Source organism: Heliangelus exortis, chromosome 1, assembly GCF_036169615.1.
Source record: "Heliangelus exortis chromosome 1, bHelExo1.hap1, whole genome shotgun sequence".
Lineage (NCBI taxonomy): Eukaryota > Metazoa > Chordata > Aves > Apodiformes > Trochilidae > Heliangelus > Heliangelus exortis.
The window spans coordinates 20,614,150-20,639,201 of NC_092422.1; the positions used below are offsets into that span (position 1 = coordinate 20,614,150).

The following is a 25,052-nucleotide window of genomic DNA, read 5'->3' on the forward strand; positions in this document are numbered from 1 at the left end:
TGTACAGTCTTGCTGAAGTCTGTCTTCCTGAAGTCAAAAGTATTTGGTAGTCTTCAGTAACATGGCTGTAGATGCCACCTTCTCTTCCTCCTTTCTCACTGGACCTCAGCCTCATTCAGACCACAGAGAAGGTAATACTCATTGACTAATTAACTGTGTAGTCCTATTTATTGTTAAAAGTGGGTCAGTGCCTCGTTCTAACATACGTTTTACTCTAATCCTGCTTTGAGTACGGGATTATTAATTTACTTATAGGTTTTTCTGTGGTAATCACAAAGGCTCCCCAAATACAGATTTGTTTCCACAACATAGGCAGTAGGAACACTGAGTGCTAAGGAGAAGATAAACAGTGAAAATAGAAGATATACTCCAGAGCAAAAGTATTTCAGTATGAGGACATGAAGTGGAATATGAGTAGGTGACACCCTTAGAGCAAACCCAGAGAAGTTTCTCTCACAGTGTGTGGTTAAGCTATTCTGTGCCGTAGATTTTTTGGATACTAACATCTGTCAGGGATTCCAAAAGTGTATGTTCTTGGAAGAAAATTCTCCTTGAGATGATTAAATGTGAAAAAATCATCTCTGAATCACGCTCATCTTCCCCTACGTATGGCTGTGTGCCTGCTGGGAAATCCTGCTTTATCCTTGTCCTGTGCTTATGCTTTTGTCCACATATCCGCTGCAGTCCAATGTCAGAGATGAGGTAGTAGGCTAAATGTGGCTTTGTCCTGACTGTGTGGCTTTCTGTGTTCTTGGGAAAGGAGACTGACCATGTTGATGAGCTCTGGCTGCTCTCAGAAGCTAGCACTTCTGTCCCTGCCCCCAAACTACTTGACATTTGGAGCACATGTGTTCAAAGCACCATTCTTACTTCTTCCCCTGGAGCTGTGAGTGTTCAGCCTTCTGTGTGGTTCACCATCCATATATAAGGTGGCCAGCTGACTGCCTACAAAATAGGGAACATAGTTGGTATTACTTGTCTCAGGTTTGATTTGTATGAAGAAAATTATCCTTTTCACATAGCAGCTCTGTGGAGGAAAAAAAGAAAGTTCTCTCTGGATTTATTATCTGCCAAAATCTGTGTATAGTGTTTCTAATAGATGTGTGTCCCACCTGTGAGGCTGGTGAGCAGCAGTGGCAGCAGTCCTTTATCTGAGAAGGCTGTAGAAGAAGTGGAGGTGGGGAATGACTGTTGCTTGGCATTTAGGAGAAAAGGTAGGATTGGTCAGTAGAATTCTAAGAAACGGTCCAGGAAAGGTTGGGTAGGGGACATAATAGCATGAAGAATTTTTTTCTGGTCTCTGTTTTCTCTGGCTTGTTCCAGCTTCTGTAGGAAGCAAACTGGCAGCCTGCTTTTGCTGCCTGCTGCTGGCTTGTCCCGTGGGCACTGTCCCTTCTTGATGCTGTGTGAGGGAGTGTCTAGAGAAAGATAGTTATTGTGGTATTAAAATGTACTGTGTCTGTACATTAAGTTGCAAAAATGAAGGTTTCATGGGCAACTGCTGTTGTATTTGTTAGCTTTTGAATAGCTAAACAGATGTAATCTGCACGTACAGCTCAGGTATTAATAGATAAGCACTGAGGTATGGCTGCTATTTTGCCATAAAAGTACATACCTAGTGCTCACTCTGTCCTCTTGTCTTAGATTCCTATAAATATGACCAAAATATAAGGTGCTGAGGTAGGAGTTCCACCTGGACTCATTGATAGCATCAGCGGGTGGGTGCTGCTGTCCACAGAGCTGCCGGCAGAGGAGCTGCCTGTGGCAGGACTGCCCAACATCCCCATGCCAGAGGTCAGCTCACCCTCTCCCCAAGAGTTATATTCATCTAGTTCTCTACCAGAAAGCCTTTCTCAAAATCCTTTTAGGAAATATGTAGTTGAAATATAGGCCTGTGTTTCTGCTAGGTGAACAGATCTTGTTACCAGCCCATGAGAAGGTGGAAGGGGGCAACCCTTGTGTTAGCATAATAACAGTGCCACGGCTGTTTTTCCACCCAGCCACCCACATATTATATTCTGGTCATAGCAGTAGTGTATATGTCCATAAATATACAAGGCTTGGAGTGAAAAGACTGAAAAGACATCTGTATATTTTCTGCTTTTTAAAAGGTGTTTTAAGTCTTTACCATTCTATTCCCTTTTTAAACAAAAGGAAGCAGTGGATGTAGAAAAAAAGGAAAGATAAGCTATTCAGCAAAACAGATTGTAAAGGTAATGTGTTGTATTACATTTAATGCGTTGAAGCAATGGTCAAGATTATTCTTAACTTTGGTATTTTTCTTAACTTTGGTAGCACAGCACAAAGTATTTAGGAACAGTCAGTTATCTCAAACTTTTAAATATAAAGATACTTGCCATATGTCACATACTGTTTACTTCTTTCCTGAGTTTGTTTCTTCTTTTATTTGTATACAGAAAATAGATGTTATAGTTGGGATGTATGGTTGAGAATTCTTTTTCCAAATCTGTTTGTACTTTTTGCAGGTGATGCCATATTAGTTGCTGTATACCTTAGTTTCCTTTTTAGAGGGAGGTTTCCTCTCTTAATTTTCCTGATGCCTTTTCCAGGAGTTGGTAGATGATACAATCTTCATCTTGTTGTGCTCTGTTTTTAAGAAATGGGGAGACAATTCTGAGAATTGAAGGGGCATTTGGGGCATTTGGAGACAGAGACAGCTGAGAATTGAAGAGTAAAACCAATAACCAGTGAGAGATGCATGGGAGAAGATGGAAATAACTGACTCTATTTAATCACTTTTTCTCTCATATGTCAACTCTAGAAATTGGAAAATCAGGCATGGATTTTCTTTCCGCTTTTATGTGTTTCATGTGGAAATGAAATGGGGAGGGAATTTGTTGGGGGGAGCTAAGGAAAAAGAAAGGGAAGGAAAAATGTCTCAGTCTGCAAATTTCTATGGGATTTTGAGGGACAGTTTTAGCATCTGAAACTTTTAAAATCTACATTATTAATGGACTTTGAAAGTGATTGGATCTATTTATATACTTTGTGCATTTTCCATATTGCATAGGAAATCATTCAACATCCAGAATTCCACAGAAATCACAGGTACTGATAATTGTATTTGTTTCTGGTAGTACCCACTCTGTTTTGAAGAATGTAAAGAAAGCACTATTACTGTTGCAATTGTTTTTCTGCTTCAAAGGCAAAGATTTAAAAAGCAGTAGGACAGTTGTGTTATATGAGCAGCTCCATGTGTTGTAATAATTTGAAGTTTCTATAATGTTTGTAAGATACAGAGAATCCCCATTTAGTTTCTGTCTAGCAGGTATTAGATAACTGATTTTTTGTAGGTATCACTGTAGGAGTGGGCCTTCAGGAAGGATTTGAATACCCAGGAAATAGTGACCTTGGGGACCAGCTCAGAAAGAGTTCCATGAGTAAGGAACCACATAGAAGCAAATTTAGACTGCTGCGGGCAAAGTGGACAAATGGTAAGTGAGGGTGGGGGATAAACACAGGCAGAAACACTTCTGTAGAACCTCAAAAGCAGAAAAAAAATGTTGGTCATGAGGCAGCTGATGAAAAAGGGTTTCAGTGGAGGGATTTAGATAGTAAGCTGATGTGGCTGATGTTTTCCTCTCTGTTCTGTTGCTTTCTACTGAAGATATAATGCATTGCCCTGCCAGAAAAATGGATGTGTATTGGGGATGAGCTGGAGTAGATCACACCCTGTGTGTGTGTGTGTGTGTGTTTGTTTGTTCCAAAAGTCTTTCAAGAATTGCAAAAGTTCCAATTATGTAATTGTTTTTTGATGTTTGAAGATATTTGTGCTTAGAACTTGTATGTTTTCGCCTCCTAACAGCCTTTTACACTTTTTTTTTTATCTTTCCATTTGAGAATAGATATTTATAAACAAAGTACAGATGTACAGTGTATGTCTCCACTCTTTTGTGTAAGTTATTAGGTTGGTTATGTGGTGTGTGCAGTTCCTCTAGTCTGTGGGTAGTCTTCCTCAGCTTCAATTGCTTTAATGCTGATGAAACTGGCAGGAAAAGAGGTCCTTACATTCTGTCCCACTGATACGAAAAATGTCCCAACATTCTGTCCAGGTTATTTGTACAAATTTCATACAACTGTTTACATTTAAAAAAAAACCAAAAAACCAACAGTTGAGTTTTAGGTACAGGGAGGCTATTAAAACCCAAACGTTTAAATATATGTGCTTTAAAAGTGTTAAAGCACTTCGTTGAATAATTTGATGGAATATTTTAGGAATTGTGAAAGCTTTTGGAGAGGGTTAGCTTTGAAAGCTATAGTACTAGGTAATTGCATTACTTTGAATTGCTGTTTCTGATAACAGAGTAGTTCTGATGACTCCTTTGAAAAAGTATCACTTTTAATTTGCATTATCACTGTGTTTTTGGACTTAGTCCATGAGGAGGAGTCCTACTGCTCTAGACTCTGTACTGACATTTTTGCAGAGCTAAAGGATGGCACCTATCCTTTTTTCAGCCTTTATCAGATGCTTCTATGATATGCAAGATAAAAATAAAGAAAAAAAAAAAAAAAAGAAAAAAAGACAGCTTAGTCATGTAATATTATAGTAAAGATTGCTGTTTTCCTTTGCTTGTCCATGAATATCTCCTTGCCTAGTGGGAGTGTTTGTAAACAAGGCAGCATTTCCCAAACTGTTTTGCTTCCTGTCTGCCTTTCAGCCAACTTGGTTCGTTTGTGCTGTCTGCCCTCCAACTGCACTCTCCTAACCCAGGCCTGTACTTTTATTTTTTGCTCTCTATGGCTGGGGGTGTAGTTCACTTTCTTTGTCCATTGCCTCTATTTCAGTAATACATGAGAGAGACAAAAACACTCAAGAATCCACTTTACCCAGCAAGTTGCAACTGTAGTAGCACTGTAGAGAAAGCACCTCTGGGGTGCACATACTAAAATGTATAGTGCTTGTGAACTGTTACAGGGTTGTACAAGTGAGGGTAACACCTCAAGCACATAATTATTTCCTTATACAAATGTGTCAGTATGAAACAAAGTAGGACAAGCATAAGCTCCTCTTGACACCCTGGTGCTTCTCAGACTAAAAGGACACAAGTCTTAAATGACTTGCCATAGATAGGCTTTGTGTAACAGCTCATCTCAATATTAGGATATCTGTCTGTGTAAAATTCCACTGGAGTTATGGCACTCTGGTTTTTACTGCTTTATATCTACCTGAGATAACACCTTGTCCTTTGTATACACATAAGCTTATGATGATTCAGTTTACCAAGCTGTGTTGAGGTGAAGTGTCTGCACTGTAGTAAAGCTAGAAGTTTAACTCAGGATTACCCCTATATATAAAGTCTTATCTCGGCATAAAAATAATTATAGTACATCTTTTAAAGTAGTGATAATAGCAAAGTTATTTATTTCAATTTGTATTTTACTACCTCACCAGGAATCTCTAAATTGTTGTTTTGAAAAATGTCAAAAAAAAAAATGTTATGGTCTTACTTTAGCTCCTTCTTTTTCTGAGCAATATATCATGGTACTGTAAGGATCCTTTTTATAATAAGAACATTTTCTGAAATGATCAGTGCTGATACTGAGCTCATAAAACAAGCAGTATAGGATGTTACAGAATTTGTTTACTGATTAGAAAAATGTCAGAATGGAAATATCAGAACCTTGGTCTTTTCAGGTAGTGTTACTATTAGTATTCAGACAGTGCTAGGGTTAGGCACCAACAAAATGCAGTGATTCTTTTGAAGCATGTGTGGTGAGTTCATCACAGTAGTACTCAAGCACTTAAGCTGTTACGAGATCCTTTGTTTCCTGTAAAATGTCTTTGTAATAAGTAAGGCAGAAGTAACTGTTTTTTTCCTCTTCGGTGCCTGCATCTGATGGGAAGCCTACTTTCTGCTAAAATTATGTGGGAGAAGAATTATATAAGAAGATATTTATTTTTAATTGCAGCTGTCACATTAAGCTGCAATGTTACTCAGCAAGCAAGCAAAAAAAAAAAAAAAAAAAGTGTGTATGAAAAGTAGGAAATGTCTTCTTAATTTCTCTAGACATTTTATTTCATTTTATTCCAGAATTGCCAGGGTGTAACTTCTGGCTTTAATATTGATTACATGTGTGCTTATGTAACGTGTTATCATTTTTTTTTTTCCCCACTGGGTTTGTAGTTGTTCCCTTGCACAGACATCTTCTCTTCTCAGACCTGCCTAGTCAACCTTTCTATTTTTCTAAGGAAGAGGCTGTTGAAAACGTAAATATCCATGCATGGACAGTACAGTTACAGAATTACAAAAATAGCCAATTCAAGACTTCCCTACAATTATTGTCTAAAATTACCTAAAATTCTAATCAATACTTTTAAAGAGAAAAGACACAAAACCTCAGAGGAAGTTTTCTGTTTGACATTTTAATAGCACTGTGTAGAGTTTTAGGAAGTGTGTGTTTGCAGTCATTATGTCGGAAAGATCTGACCAGACCAATTGAATGCAGAGTCTGATTATAAGGGAAGAAATGTATGAAAATATAAATTTCATAAAGACTAAAATCTTCTGTCTCCTTCCAGTGTGGACTTCTGGTGTGGGTTTGGTTTTTTTGTTTGTTTATTTGTTTTAATACCATACAGCTTGTGTGGAGAAGGGTGCCTACTTCTGAAGGCTGCCTTCTATGGATTGCTTGTGATAAATTACTTTTTTTTCATACTCTGAATACTTTGGTCTTCGAGAAGCAAGTGACAATTTATGATTAGCCAAATGTTTGGCAGAAGGAGGATAAAAGCCTTCTACTTGTCATGGAGAAGGCCAGGTGCCAAATACAGTAGAACTTCCTTGGCTGTTTAGGTATTTGCTGAGCTTTAATTATTGTAGTAGCTGGATGTCCCTTCCTTGAACAGAAATGGACTACATAGTGAAAACTCCCTTAATTCCATAGGCAATGAAGCATTCTTTTTTTTTTATTTTTTTGCAAGCTGCATCTTTTCTGTTTGTCTTAAAGGGAAGTTGGTTTGAGGAAGCTGGTGCTGAGTTTTCTTTGGAAGGCAATAGTTGCATTTACCACTTTTAGAGCATTCTGTTCTAAAATGTGAGCTGCTACCAAGAAATCTACCCTCTCTTCCAGTGAGCTTGATTCTGATGGTTTTCTTTTGATTCTTCCTGTGTAATGTTTTCTTGTGGTCTTGGTCCCTCAGCTAGAGATGTGTTTCTAGATAGTTTGGAAGAGGACAACAGAAAGCCTCGTAGTTGGAAGCCCTCTTGAAATCGTTATGGTACCAGTAGAACTGAGTGATATGAAGGTGGCTCAGCACTGAGTGATATGAAGGTGGAGTACAGCAATTTGTAGCAAAGGCACAAGGTGGCTGACTGCTATGGCCAAGCCATTTTACTTCAGTAGGGAAACGGTCTGTAGTAACTTTTGCTCTCAGTAGTGCCCACTTAGATAATGAATGGTGTGTCAAGAGAAAGCCTAAATTGCAGCTTGAAGTGGTTTGGATAGGCTTCCACTGCAAATTCCAGCAGTAGAAAGGCAGCAGTGTTAAAGATCAACTTTGTTATACCCAGCAGTGTCCTCAGCTTTGTGCAGCTCAGGGGATTGCTGCCCACAGCCTGCTCCTGCTGGCAGCATGAGCTGCTGGGCACTGAGGATGCTTCAGGCAGATAAGGAGCAGAGCACCCAGTGCTGTGTTTATGCCCCAGCAAGGCTACCTGACCCGGCTCCAGGGCTTTCTTTGGATAATGGGTGACTGCAGCTGTCCCAGCTCCCTGGAGTTATTGGAGGTCAGCTCTGGGGTTTCTTCCCATGCTGCTGAATGTAGCACATGCAGTTTTGCACATTAACTGTATATGTCCAACAAAAATAAAAGTATGTGGGTTCTCAGAGTGGCTCTACTATAATGATGAGCAGTGAGAGAAACAGAAATAATTGGGTGGGTTTTGATTCTTCAGCAGAGGCTGAAGGATTTGTAAAGCTGATGGTGTAATCTGAGGGAGTAGCTTGCCAGTTTGTTAAAACACAGATAGAATCTGGACTTTCTGACAGAAGTATAAGATGACTTAGCAGATATACTTCTGAAATTATATAGTGCACATTGAGATGACAGTTGTTTCTGGAAATTAAATAGCTTTTTTTTGTATTCTGCAGTCAATATATAGCATAACAACTGCAGCAGTTTTGATGGTGGCTGAAATGCAGGCAGAGAAAGCTACGTTGGAAATGTATTTTTAAAATAGATAAAAACCTGTGAACCCTGAATAATTTATGAGCACACTGGACTGAAACTACTCATGATTAAACACAGATTTCCTGTCTTTTTGTTTTCTTGTATGAGTGAGTCTTAGCATTTTTCCTGATGCCAGAAAATGATTGTGTTAAGGTGCTAGCCTTCCCAGTGTGAGTTAGGGACTGACTGTAGCAGGTAGGATGAGACAGTAATTAGTGTTACTGCAGACATCAATATTTTTCCCTGTTACAATAATTGAGCCATAAAATATATTTCCTAGACTTCTGGATGTAAATTTCCGGAATGAAGGCAAAAGAGGAACAGATGTTTAAAAGACAAAGCAAAAGAGCTTTTGTCTTGTTTAGGGAGGTAGCAAGAGGACTTGTCATGTTCCTATATGGCTTCTTCTTCTGAAGGGGGATCTAGGGAATACTGAGTAGAGGGAGTTTTATTTTCTTAGTCTCTCAAGTGTTTTTTTCTGGTCTTAAAAGTTAGCTAATGTTGCAATTCATTAGTAATTAGCAACTTTGAAACTCCTTAGGGGTCTCCCTTGAACCTGCAGAATATACAAATTATATTCTAGATCTGAGAGCAATATTTTAAGAATCTTTTTTCATTTGCAAAGTCGATCTGTATTGACACTGAAGTATAGGAGTTATTTCATCTGTCTCTACATACAGCTCTGCATTTGAGGTGCTGTTGGTGGTAACCCTGGCTGGCCAGCATATACAGCTGCAGCCTCAGGGAGTGCAGCTGGGCAGTGTTTCCATCTGCCTGTAGTAGTGGTGCTGTGCTGCTGGTTATTCTTCTCTTCCAGCCCTTCCTATGATTTCATCTGGCAGTATTTCTTTTGCTGTTTCCTGTGATTGCAGGATGGAAATGGCTCACCAGGTTATATAGTCTCTTTTGCAGGGAAGAATCCCCATTCTGATTAAATTTGAGGGGTTTTAATCTGCGTTCCTTTAGCTCTGTCAAAAAGTTGTTTTTTATTTCCTTTGAGTATTAGGATCAGGAAGTTGTTTCCGTGTGTCATCTGCTGGCTGCGAGTCCTTCCAGAAGTTCAAGTTGGATAGTTTGGTACAGGATGTTCTTCTGAGCTGGATGTGTGCCTTCCTACCTTGGAGCTACCAATTACTCATGCCTTTTGGCTTGCAGTGCCCTGGCCATACTGATTAGTGCCCATAATTTGCTGTGGGTGTTTTTGTGGAATCTTTATTTGAACTGCAGCTTTATGCCATCTTACCCTCTATATTTTTTTTTTGTTTGTTTGTTGTGGAAGTAATATCTGCTGAAGTGTCTTGTGTTAATTTGTGACTACTTCTTGTCGTTCTCTGAAATCTTGTAGCATTGAGTTAATTTATTTGTGGTTAAAGTACTGTGTTTGTATGTCAAGGCCCTTTGTTCTAGACAGGAGGTTAATTTCTTCTTACATCCTTCACACTTGCTTTTAGTCCAAAAGAGATTTTTTTTTGTCCACTTTTCATAAAATTTTTGCCACTTTAGGAAGTGCAAGTTAATAAAAATAGTCTTGTGCTTTTAAGGAAAGTTTTAAAATGTTTGTGCTTTGTATGAATGATTTTTTGAGTAACCTTGATACATAGAAAATATGCATTTTCTATGTGTTACTGTTTAAAACAACCAGTGCATCCACTTCAAAGCTCTACTTGACATGTATATTTCCAAGATGGGTGTGTTGTTTTTCAGGGTTTTTTTTTGTTTGTTTGTTTGTTTGGTTTGTTTTGTTTTTTCCTTTCTGATATCTTTACTTTCCTTGTTAGCCTTGCTGCTGTAGTACAAGCTCCTCATCATCTCTGTCAGACCTTTTCACTTTTTTGCCTCTTTCTGCATTTGTCCTGTAACATCATGCTGCATTTGCTGTCATTTATAAACCTTCATAAAGTTTCATTTTTGTTCCGTGCACCGTTTTTAGTTGTTTTGCTGAAGAGATAGGTTTGAAATACAGTATTGCCAACCTTTTCCTTTTTTACTTCTCTGCACCCCAAAAAATAACATAAGAGATAAATAGCGAATAAGCCCACAGTAAACTAATTTTTTTTTCTGAAACGTTTTTCTTTTTTTCCTTTTAGTTCCCGGAATAGATGGCGGTGGTTTAGCTGATGCTAGTCTCACAGATTCCTACTTTAGCACCAGCTTCATTGGCGTTAATGGATTTGGAAATCCCGCTGAAACAAAGTATCCCATGATGCAGGTAATAGCAGTGAATTGTATCCTGTTTCAGTAGTTCTGGCTGGCGTTACACCAAGGGAAAACTGTTCAAGAGGCAGGGAAAATGGAGCCTTCTGGTATGTGTTATCTTGGGGGGTATACAGAGTGTATACTCACTTTAATCTTGCAAATGGAAACAAAACCATATCATTGTTTTAAAGTTAGTCTGGTTTTTACTGGCACTTACCTGAGCTGTTGTGTTGGACTTTGCCACGTAGCTTAACTCTGTGCTGCTAGGTTTCTTTTTAGATTCATAGCTTATTTTGATAGCCTTTTACTAAATAGATATATTTATATATACACACATATTTATAAATTGGCTTGCAAAACACTTCAAATATCTGAATACTGAAGCAAAATGTGAACTGTCAAATCTGTAAACTATTAGGCAAAAATTTCAGAATTTGTAAACTCAGTCTATGGTGGTGTTCAGTGGTGTTGAATTCAGATTTAAGTCTTCTGAAATGCTTTCTTGTATTTAGAGTGTTCTGTACGTGTTGGCCTAGGAATTCCCATGAGGGGGAATTTATTGTGTTGGTAGTATTATGCAAAATTTACAGCAGAAGGCTGTCATATTTAAAAGCTAAATGAGTATCTACTGAGTGTGTACATGAAGTACTAAGTACATAATAACTCCCTCAAACTGCTACATTTTTTAAAAGCTTAAAAGATGATGGTCTCTTCCTGTACTCAAAGGTTTAACAAACCAGTTTCTGGTTAATGAAAGAGCACAAGTCAGTTTGCACTGAGACCTGATAGCAGTTCTCTTTTTATGTCAAGGAGACTCTACTTATGAGCTTACTTTTGATTTCAGTTGTGGTTTTATTATGGATTGAAAAATAATTCAGCAAAAGGTGGGAAATAATTAGCTGTGTTCCCTTTTTTTTTTTTTTCTGCATATTTTCAAGAAGGCTGGATTTTTTTCATTCAAGAGAATTGCAGCATTATAGAAGTGTTTATTACTGACAGTGATGCATGATATAAAAAGAAAAAATTTAACTCTAATCTTGAAGTGTACTATTGGACCTGTCAGAAATTTTGGTGTCACTGAGATCATGTAATTTCTGTTCTTTTAGTTCAAAGTCATTATATTTTCTGTACTTAAACTGTATTCTGCAGAAGCCCTGGTATCTTTCTGAACAAAATTTTTAATCATAGTACTCTTTCTTCTGCAAAGCCAGTAACATGAATGCTCATAGGATTTTTAAATACTTTAGTGCCTTCAAGATTACAGTCAAGGCCTTGTGTTTCTCTTTGAGAAAAGAGGGGGAATTTGATGTGCCATTTGAGGCTAAGGAAAATTACTTCTGAAGAAGGGTTTTGTTAGAGTTGAGAAAGTTCATAAAGGCATTAAACTACAACTTAAAAATGTTTTTTATATGGATTTTTTTATTTTCAGTCATGTAATCTAACTTCTTGTGTGCATAGGTAAAGCTTGTAACATTTTTGATTGTGTGTCAGTTTCTAAATTAAGTCTATACTGACAAAGCTTAGCCACTTGGAATTGAGTTTTCCATGTCTCATCCCTTTGGAAAGCAAGGTGAAGGGAAAATCTTAGAGTTTTTTATTTTAAACAGTGCTAATGCTTTATGGTTTGCAATGGAGACTTCAAATCTGACAGACTAGTGGTTGTGTCAAGGATGTACCTTTTGCACTCTGAAAATTTGCTCAGATTTTGTCACTTGATGAAACCTTTGAAAAACTGGTTTATATGGAGATTTCCTAGATCTTAGATAATTTCACAGAATTGTAGTCTGCATTGGCATGTTCCAGCTTGAGTGCATTCTTGCAGTTTCAGCTCCGGCCTAGTCTCGGCCTTACCTGAACTCCAAGCAGCGATGCTGATCTGCTGTGTTTTCCCCCTTTCCTTCCACCCAGACTGAAGCAGCGTGGAAGTGGGTCTGTATTTAATGAGGAACAGAGCTGCATCTCTGGTAATTGGCATAAGAGGGGTATATAAGGGAAAAGAAATGTATGCCACGGGCTTGGAGAGACTAAGTGAATAAAGAACTAGGAAGTACTGAGCAAAGGGACTGAAGCAGAAGGGTGACGTTAGTGGGATGCTGATGGTGACTGGTGTTGCACAAGTGAAATACAAACTGGGACAAAGAAGCAAGCTGGCAAAATGCAAAGCTGGCATAAAGTAGGGTGAAGAAAATAACTGCATGTGCCTGTTTTTCTTCAGGTCCTTGAGTCAAAAGTACTGAAAATTGAGTGTTCTGCCATTGATGAAACATCAGAACTCTTCTGTAAAACAGCTCGTCAGCCTCTTGGTTTTGCTTTTGCAGATGAAAATATCAGCTCCATCTCTGAGTTACATGCTCATCTTTGGTGGATCTGTGGAGTTCACACACAGATGCATCAATGATAGAATATGAGCAAAATTTTTCAGCTTATTTTTTAAAACTGGGAAATTGCACAAACATACAAATAAACACACTGCTAGAAAATATTGGTAAGATACAGCTAGATGTTGTTAAGTGTCAAGTTTAAGTTGACAGTGCAGCCTTGAGTTTGTATATTGAGCTGTATTCCTCATAACGTTCTGTAATATTTTCAGTGAGAAAATGATAAGTGGGACCTGTTCAGGTTACAAGATGTGTGGTGTATGCATAATGAACATCCATTTGGTAGTCAATTAGGTGCTCACCTTACAGTTCGATGCCCTACTCCTGCATGCTGCTCACACCCTTCTCGTGAAGCCTGTTTGCTGGCTGTGCCCTTTCTTGTGCAGGCTGCAATTATTGTATCCAGCCTTGTGGAATGCTTTCCCTAAGAAAGTAGTCTGCATTTTACGGAGGCATGGGAAAAAAAAAGGATTACAATGAAACAAATGTCCCCTGCTCCCTTTATCCCCCCTCTAAATATTGCTGGCAAACTACAGACCACCATCTTTTGAATCAACCTGTAGAGCTGAAAGGTGGGGGAGTGGTTAGTTAGTGGCCAGCTACAGAAAGCTTGGTTCAAGTTGCTTAACTGGCCTTAAGTAATAGAGCCCATCTCTTCTGGGTAATGCTCATTTTCTTTTACCATGAGATAATCTTTCTGCAGTCCATGCTTTATTCACTGGATACCTTCCAATATAGTCATCAGGGATTCATTAGATGAGTCTTCATGACTATTCCTAATTAATTTACAGAATGTATTTGTCATGTGCAGCAAATAAAACTGAGATTTATTGAAAAGAGTATGTGTATATTTGGGATATGATAAAACGTGGAGCCAAATTGCCTCAAGCAAAGCTATATCCAAATTTGCAATCATGTTTTTGTGTGCAGCACATTATCTGCATTATGGTGTTAAGTGGGCAGCAGAAGGAAGGTATCATGATGAATAGGAGAGGAAATGTGGTTTCTACATCATAAGTAATGTAGATGACTGGTAGTCAATGTTTCTTCAGAATGGGTATTTCTCAGAGATTTCATTTGTATTTGTTGAAGAATGTTGTGAGATCTAGACCATCTCACTGGGATTAGAATAGTGGTGAAGACAATAGCAATGCTTGGTTTGCAGTGGAAAAAGAGTAAAAATCCTTGGTACAGTTTGGAAGAGGCAGGATTTTTGAAGTGGTGCTGGCTCTAATTCTTTCTTTCTTTCTGAGAAATACCTCTTTGATTCATCCTTCCACTTCTCATGCCTTAAAGGTCTTTGCGATTAGCCAGCCTTTCATTGTCCCCCATTGCAATCTTCCCTTTTTACTTATTTCCTATTGAGTTTTCTGTCCTCTTTGGTTTACATTTTCCCATAGTACAGTTTTGTTTCATGTGTTGTTTCTTCCCTGAATCTGCATGTGCTTTTAAATACTACATTAGCAATATTGGCTTCCAGCTTATCAAAGCATGAATTTTCCGTTTTCCCTTTCTCTAACTAATAACAGAGCAGGCCTGCACAACACATGGCCCACAGGCTGCATGCTGTCCTTGAAGCTGTTCTTTTTCTTTTTGGCACAATGATAGCAACCAAGAGACAGTCAGAGGTGTGGTTCAAGAAGGAGCTCATTGCTTTTGGCTTTTCCAGCATTGAGGAGGCAGGAGCTGGCTGGCCAGGATGCCTCTGATGCTTGGCTGTTTGCTCAGTTCCTCTCCCTGTGCCACTTGGCTGTTGCCTGTGTTCCTCTGCAATTGGTGCTGTCCCTTGACTAACTAATGGCTTGATCAAAGATACTGGTGGTGTGGGAAGGAGCTTTAGCTGCATTATGTTAGAGTGGTAAAAGATATGTGAATAATCAGGGGGGATTTACAATAGGGTGAAGTAGGAGTACCTTGATGTCAAAACTTCTAATACGATTATAGAATTGAGCAATTTGGTTGTAAGAGCATAAAACAGTAGAAGGTGTCTTCGTGTATGTTGCTTCATAGAAATCCAGTTTTTTCTTTTCATAAGGTGAGATTTATAGCTGCATGGCTTCCACTGGACTGCAGGTTTTGTAGAAAGTACGAATGACAACTTGTCAATCATTCAAGTCAAAATAGGACCTGACAATCTTCAGTATTAAAGTTGGCAAGGCCAAGAAATGGAGAAGAATTGGTCTTGCTTGGTTTCACCATGCTAATGTTGGTTATACTAAGTCTTTTTCCAAAGTCTGAGAAGTAGGGGCTGTGCTCTCATCAAAGCCTCGCAGCTGAGTAAACACAAAGACCTTTGTTCCCACTGCTGCATCTGCCAGGAGTCAAGTAATAAAACTCTACTTATGGTACAGAAGCTTGTAAAAGTTTTCAATTTTTAACAGTTAAGAACTGAGTGAAACTACAGACGTGCTATTTTAAATATAAAATTATGCAGTTGTTTACATAATGCTTTCTGAAGAAATCCAATTGCTTTAGTTCTAACAGTTGTGAGTAGATGTTGCCAAATATGCTAACTGGTAAAAACAAGTTTTGGATGGTTTAGAAAGAAAGCAAAAGGTGACCCTTTGTAGGTCACAGAATCTGAGAACGAAACAATTATTTGTTTGGTTGTGACAGTCTCATTCTTTTGCAGGATGACTTCTTTTATAGTCCAATTAACATTCTTCTAAAAATTAGTATTAACTATTCTGAAATATAATTCCATTGGAAAGGTATTAAGAAAATAGCCTGTGACATACTACAAAATATTTTGAGGTATCATACCTAGCATAAGAATGAATCTGAGGAAAGTGCTTATTTTCTCTAAGACTAAGGGCAGGGAATATGGAGATAGAGGAAAAAATCCCATCTCTCAGATATTTTGAGGAAAGGAAATTGTGGAGAAGCAAACAAAAACCCCTCACTGAAGACAAATTTTATAACATATGCTGTGTAAAATTAGGTCTAATTGTGTGTTGCAAAGCTATATTCATCTTCTGTTTTGATGAGGATTTTGTAACTCTATGCTTTAGTGGAGGGAGGTGAAAGCAGAGCAAACTTGTATTAAATGCACCTATAATTAAGGGCTTTGCTACTGAATGTTGCTGCTGGAGGCAAAGTGGTCTATACCTTTAGAAAGAGGGAATATTTAGTCTTATAACACTTCTCTTTCTAGCATGCTGCACCAAAGAAGTATTGAAAAGGTGAACTGTGTCCTGGGCTACATCAGGTAAAGCATTGCTATCAGGTCAGGGGGAGTGATCCTTCCCCTCTGCTCAGCACTGGTGAAGTCACACCTGGAGTGCTGGGCTTTTCAGTACTTGAGAGATGTGAACATACCAGGGAGAATCCAGTGAAGGACCATGAAGATGGGAGGACTGGGGCATCTTTCCTACAAGGAAAGGCTGGGAGAGTTTGTACTGTTCAGCCTGGAGAAGGGAAGGCTCAGGGCAGTCTCATCCATGTACATAAATACCTGGAGGGAGAGTGCAAAGCAGGGGGATGGAGTCAGGCTCTCCCCAGTGGTGCCACATGACAGGACCAGAAGCAGTGGGTACAAACTGATACATGAGGTTCCCTCTGAACATCAGGAAACTCTCCCTCTGACTGAGCACTAGCCTAGGTTGCCCAGGGAAGTAGCAGAGTCTCCATCCTTGGAGATACTAAACTGTCTGGACATGGTCCTAGGCTGCCAACTGTTGGTCCTGCTTGAACAGGAGGACTGGACTGGTTTGCCTCCAGAGGGGTCCCTTCTGACCTCAGCCTCCCCTGTGAGTCTGTGAGAAGTCCTCAAAACTATTAAGATAGCAGCACAGAAATTATTTTTACGGGATGTTTGTTGTGTGCTGTCAGTGTTGTCTTTAGGTCTGTGTGATAATACTACTCTTTTAAAAAGAACATAATTTGCAATAGTTCTGAATAGGAAATATTGGTACACAACAGGCTATCTTATGTCTAAGATAATGATTTGTTTTGACATAAGTTTAGTTTTTGACACAATGCCTTTTCACACAGTCTCTTTTTAAGAGGAGTTACTTGGATTAATCTTAGTGTTTGAAGAGAGTAAAAACGTCTGAATTTCTATCCTGTAACTTAATTGCTTGAATATTGAGGAATTAACACTGAGTTAACATTCAGTTTATTAAACAAACAAACTTTGTTTCTCAATTTTTCTGTGAAATTAAAGAGCCTGTATTTTGTCACTGGTTGAAGGTTCAACAGTGGAAGAACTTTAAGCTGAAGTATCAGTTTAAATCCTTGGACAGAGATGAATGTGGCAGTTTTGTTCTGCAGTAGTTTTCTTTTGAGATGTGAACAGAAGCAACTTTTTAATTCCATTAAAGGGAGAGGGGCAGGATGTATGCCAGTAAGCCTAGTTGAATTTTAACTAGTGGTTAAAGAACCTCAGTAAATCATGGCAAGAGGCAGGCAAAGAAAAAGTTTATATGAAACTGAGTGATATTGGTGTAGCGTTTCGTTTTGACAAAGTTGCCTTTCTCTATTAAACTTCCATATGGTGAAAGTCATGATGTACAGAAAAAAAGTCTGAAGCTCTCATATGTGTGTGCTTGCCTTGCCTGGCAGGCTTAACAGGAATGAATAGTTTTTCATCTCCTGTGTATAGCTGCTCTTAGCTTTCTGGACTTTCCATCCTTTGGGCTAGAGTTTCTTGTGATTGCATTCTACTTGAAATTGAATTTCTGTGAAAAATAGTTCAGCACCATTAGAAGAGACTGAGAAGTGTTATTTAAAGTCAATACTGCCTTCTGGAAAACACAAGAAATAGTACTTGGGTTTTCCGTTTGTTTGTTTTTTGTTTTTTGTTTTTTCCCCTTTCAAGAACTATTTTCATGCTTATTACAAATCAGATGCAGGAATACCATTCACTAAGTCTAAATGCTTTTGGGTGTGGTAGAAATTATAATATTAGAAGAGATGAAAAATCCTTCACTGATTGCATGCAGGTCTCCTATGAATAATGTTAGGATAGGAAGCTTGTGCACATATAAAAGTGAACAGAATAAAAAATTCATTAAAGTGATGAAGTGGAGGTATCTAACCTCATTCAAGGTACAGCTGGTGAGCAATTGTTAAAGCAAGAGCTTCCCAAGACTGGTGAGAGAGCTTTGGTTTTGCAGAATTCTGGTTCATTTAAAATACATTTGAACCTTGAACAAGACTGGACTTTGTACAATCACATTTGATGTTCATAAGCACGGTTTGCATTGTGCTTTCAGAAACCCAGGCAATGTGGTCTGGTGTAATGTGTTGTATTCCATATGTTTTTAGTGGTCCTATCAGCACTGGTTTTCATTGTCAGAGCCACCAGTTCCCAGTAGGAATCTGTTGATTGTTTAACTTCTGTAGTTGAAGAGAGAGGATATTGATGCCATAAAAGTGCTGGTTTCAGGTTAAAGCTATATGCCTGTCTTTGATACCAACCCAAATCTCAGTGTCCTGGTTATCCCTGTTACAATAGACCTTTTGCATTAAAATTGTTATGAAAGTCTGAGTGATATAAATATGCACTAATGCTGTTTTTGTTTACACCTGGACAAATTTTACACAAGTCTGACAGGTTGGCTTTAGGAAGTTTCTTCCTGAACCACCTTCTCTTCCAAGGATCAATGCGAATGTATCAAATGCCCAAAAAACCCAAAACAAACACCATGATAGGGATGCTTTTCAAATAGTTGTGAAAAACTTGAATTATTAAGTCAGGACTGGAATATGACATGAACAGTTGAGGTGCTATAGTCCATGAGTTATTTATTTTCATGTATTCTTATTTTGGTGATGGTTGCCATCCCTGAACTTTACCAAGATTGTTAACTTACTGGACTCTTGTTTTGTAGAAACAAGCAAACTTTGTTTCACTAGGGGCATCCCTTTTGTGTAAAGAACTAATGTTGCTCAGGAACCTTTTAGTGCGAGTTATCAGTTGTGTCAGTTCAGTATCATAGAATCATAGAATTGGCTGGGTTGGAAGGGACCTCAGAGATCATCGAGTCCAACCCTTGATCCACTCCCGCTGCAGTTCCCAGCCCATGGCACTGAGTGCCACATCCAGTCTCTTTTTAAATATCTCCAGGGATGGAGAATCCACCACCTCCCGGGGCAGCCCATTCCAATGTCTGATCACCCTCTCTGTAAAGAAATTCTTTCTAATGTCCAACCTAAACCTCCCCTGGCACAACTTGAGACCGTGCCCTCTTGTCTTGTTGAAAGTCGTCTGGGAAAAGAGACCAACCCCCACCTGGCTCCAACCTCCTTTCAGGGAGTTGTAGAGAGTGATGAGGTCTCCTCTGAGCCTCCTCTTCTCCAGGCTGAACAGCCCCAGCTCTCTCAGCCTCTCCTCATAGGATCTGTGCTCGAGTCCCTTCACCAGCCTGGTTGCCCTCCTTTGGACCTGCTCCAGGACCTCGATATCCTTCCTAAAGTGAGGGGCCCAGAACTGGACACAGTAATATTTAAGAACAGGATATATAAGAACAAGTATATTTAAGAACAGGAGCCACCCAGCATCAGAATACAGAAAGCATTTAGCAAACAGGTTTCTTCATTTAAGTCTTGAAAAAGCTGAAGGTTTACATAGTATTTGTGGGTACGTTACACGTTGTTCTAGTTCATATGCACCTGCTAGAGTTCTGCTTCATCTAGCACTTAGTACTTGTGCTGAATGAAGAGTTGTACTAGAGGGGCCTGAATGATTGTAGGAAGCTTGGTGTAACAGTGGAGGGAATAAAGCATTGAGGGATTGAGACAGTGATGTTTGAAGGTATCAGCTGAAGTACCTAAATTTTACTGAAGTTTTCTTCAAGTTACTTTTCTAATACTGTAGGCTAATTCCTTCCAAAAGTCTTGTTGTGTTTTGCAACTTGTTTTCCACATAAAGCCACTTGACACAAGCTGTTTATTCTTTTAGATACAAATATTAAAAGCTGCAGCTTCTGATGAAGTCAGTGGTAGCATGAAAACTGCAAATACTGAGAAATTTGCAGTAGGTTTGCAGTTCTACTATATTGGTTAGAACTCCAGCTTCTACTGATTCTCTGTACTTAGCAAATTTACTCTAGAATGTTGATCTTCAAGAATTAGTTGAAGTGGCATTGAAGTCTAATTTAGTTGGCTTTTTTTGCTCTCTGCTACCAGTGTTGAGACTGACAATGGTAAAATGCAAGCATGAAGAGCAACTCCAGTGACCAATTTTGAGTCTTAGTCTGTGTCTAGACTACCAAGTTAAACGTGCCTGGAAACTTTCCTTCATTCATTGAGCCAGCTGGCACAAAATGGGATGTTTGTGCTGGTGTATGCTCACCCAGTAAAGCAGAGGCTGCATGCAAACAGTCTATTTGAAGGGATCTAAAACCTTTTCACTGTTGAACAGTGCTTGAAAATTGGCTGGGCGACTCCTGGCTGAGGTGGGCCAAAAGCATGCCAGGGAATATTTTAACAAATTACTGGTAGTCTCTCTCAGAGGTGGAGAACACATCCTGACCTTGCTTTGCTTTTGTGCTCACACTTCTTCCTGTTGGGAGACTGATTGAAGAAAACAATAAGGAGGAGTAAGAAGAGACACTTAAAAACTTCTATCAAAGCAGTGGTTGCTCTTAGAGCAGCACTGCCTCACTTAGTCCAGTTCATTGTTAGCTCACATCTCCAGAGGAATGTAGGAGGAGCAGGTAGACCCTAGGAGGAATGAATGTTGAAGTGTCCTGCTTGCTCACAGGAACTGCATGATTTTACTGAAAGATCTCAGAAGGTTATTTTTTTTGCAAAATGTCTTCCAAATGCCATACTAATTTGAGTATTTTTTGTTGGAAGAGTTTCATGTTGTGCTGATGGTGTATAATAAAGGTGGGAGTAGTTTCAGGAGTACAGTGAGAAAGAATGTTTAAAGAAGATAAGTAATTGGCTTTTCTTAACTTTTTGACAACATACAGGAGGAGAACCATAAGTTTGATAAACCCTCTGAAATTAAAAGAAGTTCATGAAGATAGTGTAGGTTGTTTTTTTTTTTTTTTAATATTACAGTCATCTTTTATTTGCAGTGCTCTCATGTGAAATACTGTATTATACTGTATGTTTCTGTCAGCTACAAACTACTACTTATTTACTAAAAAGGGAAATGAGTACAGGCTTTGTAGTCTGTTCTTAAAATATTTTAAATGTCCTCCCCAATACCCTTGCTTAGTCTTTTATACCTTCATTTTACATGTATCCTTTTGTCTTATATTTTTGCAGAGGATGACAAATAGCAGCAGCTCCCCTAGCCTTCTCAATGACAGTGCCAAGCAGTATGCAGGCCATGGTAAGTACTTCTAAAGTAATACACAGAAAGCGTTGGAAATTTAAGAGATTCACTTCTGCAAAACTGAGGCTTAAAGGAGATTATTTTTTTTTTTCTCCTCTGATTTGATTTGAGATGCAGCAGAACTTTATTTTTTAACAGGAGTGGATTGTGTCATTACTTCTGGTACAAAACTGAAGTGCTCTTGAACTCATACTTTTTCAGTCTTATCTTTGCATCAGTGGGGAAAAAACTAAAAAGAACTAAACTAAAAAAAGTCATTTTTGGTCTCATCACTTCAAGAGAAATGCTAGTGGATATCCACTGTAAACTACTGATTGCTTAAGCATTTCTGTTGGTCCACAATAGTGTGCTTTTCAAGCAAGTCATTGAGTGGAATAAATGTACAGGGTTTTTATTCTTAAATTAAGGGTGTACTGTTTTTGTGAAATGTATTACATCTGTGATTAACTTTAATAGCTATTAAGTTTTGGCCTGTAAGCAGAAGTTTTCCTATTACAATTTTTGCCCTGCTATAGGAGACATGGTTTTCAACTAAAGAAAATGTCTCTATTTCAGGCTTGCATACTCAAAGAATCATAGAATTGTTTTGGAATAGACCTTTAAAATCATCAAGTCCAGCCAGTAACATAGCACTGTCTAGTCCAAAACTAAACCATGTCTCTAACTCAAGAAGTTATTGTGAAGGTTGTATTGAACTTCTGTAATGCACTTGTCAGAATCACTGCAGGTTCAGATGTAGCTGTCTAAGTTCTTTAAAGAAGAGGGTACTACTCCCTTCTGGAAAGAGCATACATTCAAAATGTATTTCTGCTCTGAGAATTGCTGTGTAGATTATGTTCTGCAACTCTATCTACATGTCTGACCCTGCAGTGAGTCTGCTTACCAGGGTTATAATTTTTCAAGCATAATAGAACTACTATAAAATTAACTAGCTTGAAAGTTGAAATTTGTGTGGTTTTTCTTTTTCTTTCTTCATTTCTTCCTTCCTCCTGGTTCATTTCCAGTAGGTTTTGTGATTAACTCTGCTTCTTTTGTCCCACTGAACGATTTGTTATTCAAAGCAGTGGAGATCTCCAGTTTTAAATGCAGTCAGAGCTTTACTGTGACATGCCACATAGGGATGGTGATGCATGTGAAGGAGAGAAACCAGACTGACTTTTACAAAACAGTGTAAATTTTGCTGCGTCTCAGGTCTTTTTCCACACCCTGCCCTCCCTCCCTCCCCTAAGCTCTGCATCACTTGTAGAAGTACACTTTTAAGGAGTATTGATTAATGTTGGAAGAAATTGTTTCATCAAAACACCAATGTTTACAGCTGGCAGTCATGCTAATTTGACAGCTGTACTCATGCACCTTGGAGATTTACTGGCATCTGTGATTTTTATTTAGTTTTTCATACGTCAACTCTAGAAATGATGCACAGGGACAAAGAACACGTGGTTAAAAGCTGCTATCAGAATGTAGACTTCTGCTACCTTTAGTTCTGATTGAAATTTTTGCAGAATGGTGGCAGGACAACTAAGAGCCACATAACCATTTGTAAGACTACGTTATACAGAAGATTGCTAATTTCGGGTAACTGTAGATGAAGGTTTTTAAATCTTGGATGCTAAATAGTGTAATTAATAAATTCTGCTGATGAGTGCCATTTCAATGGAACAGTTGCACAGAGTCTAATAATTGCTGTGTTTTTTAGCAGAACGGTTGCTAAATTCAGTTTTGTTAAAAGGATTTCTTTCCCATACAGAAACAAGTTAAAAATTGTAAAAAAATCTTTTTAATATTAGACATATGTAACATGTTGGTTTACATTCTTCTTACAGATCCACTAACTTCACCAAATTCATCCTTGTTTAATGACTTTGCTGCCCTCAGCGTCTCTCAAAGGAGGAAGGTAGGCAACAAATAAATCTTAAGTAGCATATTTGTATAGTTGAAAGGGAAGAAGAGCTGGTATAACTTGAAATGCTAGGTGAAATAAGGATGAATCTTATAATGTTACTAGCTTTATTTTAATGTGTCATTGCTGTTATAAACAATGTCTTACTACTTTGCTTTCCCAGCACCAGATCAGACTGCTGCTACTATTAAGAAACATTCCAAGCACTTGTATACTTCACTTTACAAGAATGCTTTGAATGTGAAAGGACATAACCCATTAAGTTGGCCAAAAAAATATTTTTGTTGTACTGAAGCACAAGCCACCTGTAAGCCTTCATGGCAACAAGTTCTGAACACATTAAGAATCATCACCCTGTTTATTTTTACATGATATGAAAGTAATCATTATGGTTTGGAATGCATTTTCTTTGAAAAACACCCTGATATTACTGGGAAGCTGTGGTTCCCCCCCTGTAATCTGGACTGAAAAATCTTTTCTTTGGCTGAAGCCTGGACAGCATTTTCAAACACCTTTGACCTGCACAAACACAAGTTGTGTTTTCCAGTATAATTGTGCTTCCAAACATGGTGTCGGGAATAAGAGAGCAACATTTTGTTACACCAGAGTTTCTTCTTATTTTTGTGAACTGTGGCTTTTCATTTTGTCCTAAACAAACCATTCTCTTTTCCCAACCAGTTATCAATTTTTACTTTTTTTACTTCCCCAGATCATTTTCATGTTTTACTTCTTTTCTTACTAACACGTTCCTGAACTTTCCTGTAGTCCATAATGGATTGTCTTGAAAGCAAGCTACATCAGTGTGCTTGTGACCTGGCATTGAGCTTAATCTGTGTGTTGGCAATTGGGAGCTCTGTCTCATTCCTGCAGGTGAAGATTGAGCTTCAAGATAATTACTGTAGTTGGCTCATCACACTGATATTCCTTGAAATTAAATGCTGTTGCAGAATGTTAAATTTTCTAGTATTAGGATGTGCCCAAGCTATCTGGAATCTCTGAATTGTACTTTCTTAATGACAGTATAATACACTGGAAGTTTTACATAAATAACTAGAAATGTGTTGCTTATCCACTCACTAAGGGTAGAAAGAATGAAAATAAGCATTAATTCCTTTTTAACATAGTCTGCAAGCACTATATATATATATATATATATATATATATATATATATATATACACACACACATACAGAAGGATGTATGTAGGTGTGTGTGCTTATGTATATAAACCATATGAACCAAAACAGCGGACTGTCATACAGAAGTATTGCTAGAGTGACCAGTGTCTCTAAAAATTACTTAGAAGTTAATTAAGCAGTACCAAATGAGAGCAAAGCAATTAGTTTGAGTGTAAAGCTCAAATAGCTCCAATCTCAAATCCAAATGTGTACTTTTTGATGTGGTCCCTTTTTCACTAAGAAAAAAATTAACAAATAAAGTCACTCACTGCTAAAATGTTATCAAGAGAAAGATACATCTGTGAACCTGATTGGCTTGGCTTTTTCCCACTTAATATTTCAGACATAACTGGCATTAATTGAAAGAGATCTTGCTTTGCATATTCATAATTTATTTTTTATTGTGACTGCAATTTTGTAATGTGTATTTTTATAAAAGGTTGTTAAACTATTCCAGTGATGGGGAAAATTTCATCTAATGTTACTTGAGCTAATATCTAGGCATCCAGGCTCCCTCTATAGTCAGCAGAGAGAGATGAGCAGCTTAAAGGAACATTCAGCTCATTTTGACAAAAGTATTTTGAAAAAGACTAGATGCCAGCCACTGCTTTAAGTGGATAAAAATTGATGGCTGAAGTTATATTCAAACAGTAGTAAGTGGTTTCCTCAAATGCACTAAATGCTTGAATGCCAAGTATTTAAAAACATTGTGATTTCCCAGTAACTGGTGTTTATTTAGAGCTTCAGCAATGTTATTTATCAAGCCAGTGCTTGCTGCCTTCTCTAACACAGACATATAGCCTTGTAGAAGTGCATGCTTCCCTTCATTGACTCTAAAGGGAGCCTTGCTGACTAGCTCAAATGTAGGTGTTTGGAACATTTATTTTTTGAAAAAAAAACAGCTTGATATATTCTT

General features: G+C 38.2%; 1 protein-coding gene across 8 annotated transcripts in view; it reads left to right on the top strand.

The window, feature by feature from the left end:
* Positions 1-25,052, top strand: part of PAN3 (poly(A) specific ribonuclease subunit PAN3) — a 75,641-nt gene that overhangs the window by 2,555 nt on the left and 48,034 nt on the right. For 6 of the 8 annotated variants that reach the window (XR_011724402.1, XM_071736628.1, XM_071736595.1 and 3 more), the window contains exons 2-5: positions 3,315-3,455; positions 10,279-10,400; positions 20,989-21,055; positions 22,882-22,952. Coding sequence is in view for 7 of the 8 variants with exons in the window: in XM_071736628.1 (XP_071592729.1) it covers positions 3,315-3,455; positions 10,279-10,400; positions 20,989-21,055; positions 22,882-22,952 (401 nt within the window). In the remaining variant the exon portion in view is untranslated. The remainder of the gene's footprint in view (positions 1-3,314; positions 3,456-10,278; positions 10,401-20,988; positions 21,056-22,881; positions 22,953-25,052) is intronic. The other 2 variants (XM_071736640.1, XM_071736648.1) reach the window with 1 other exon arrangement.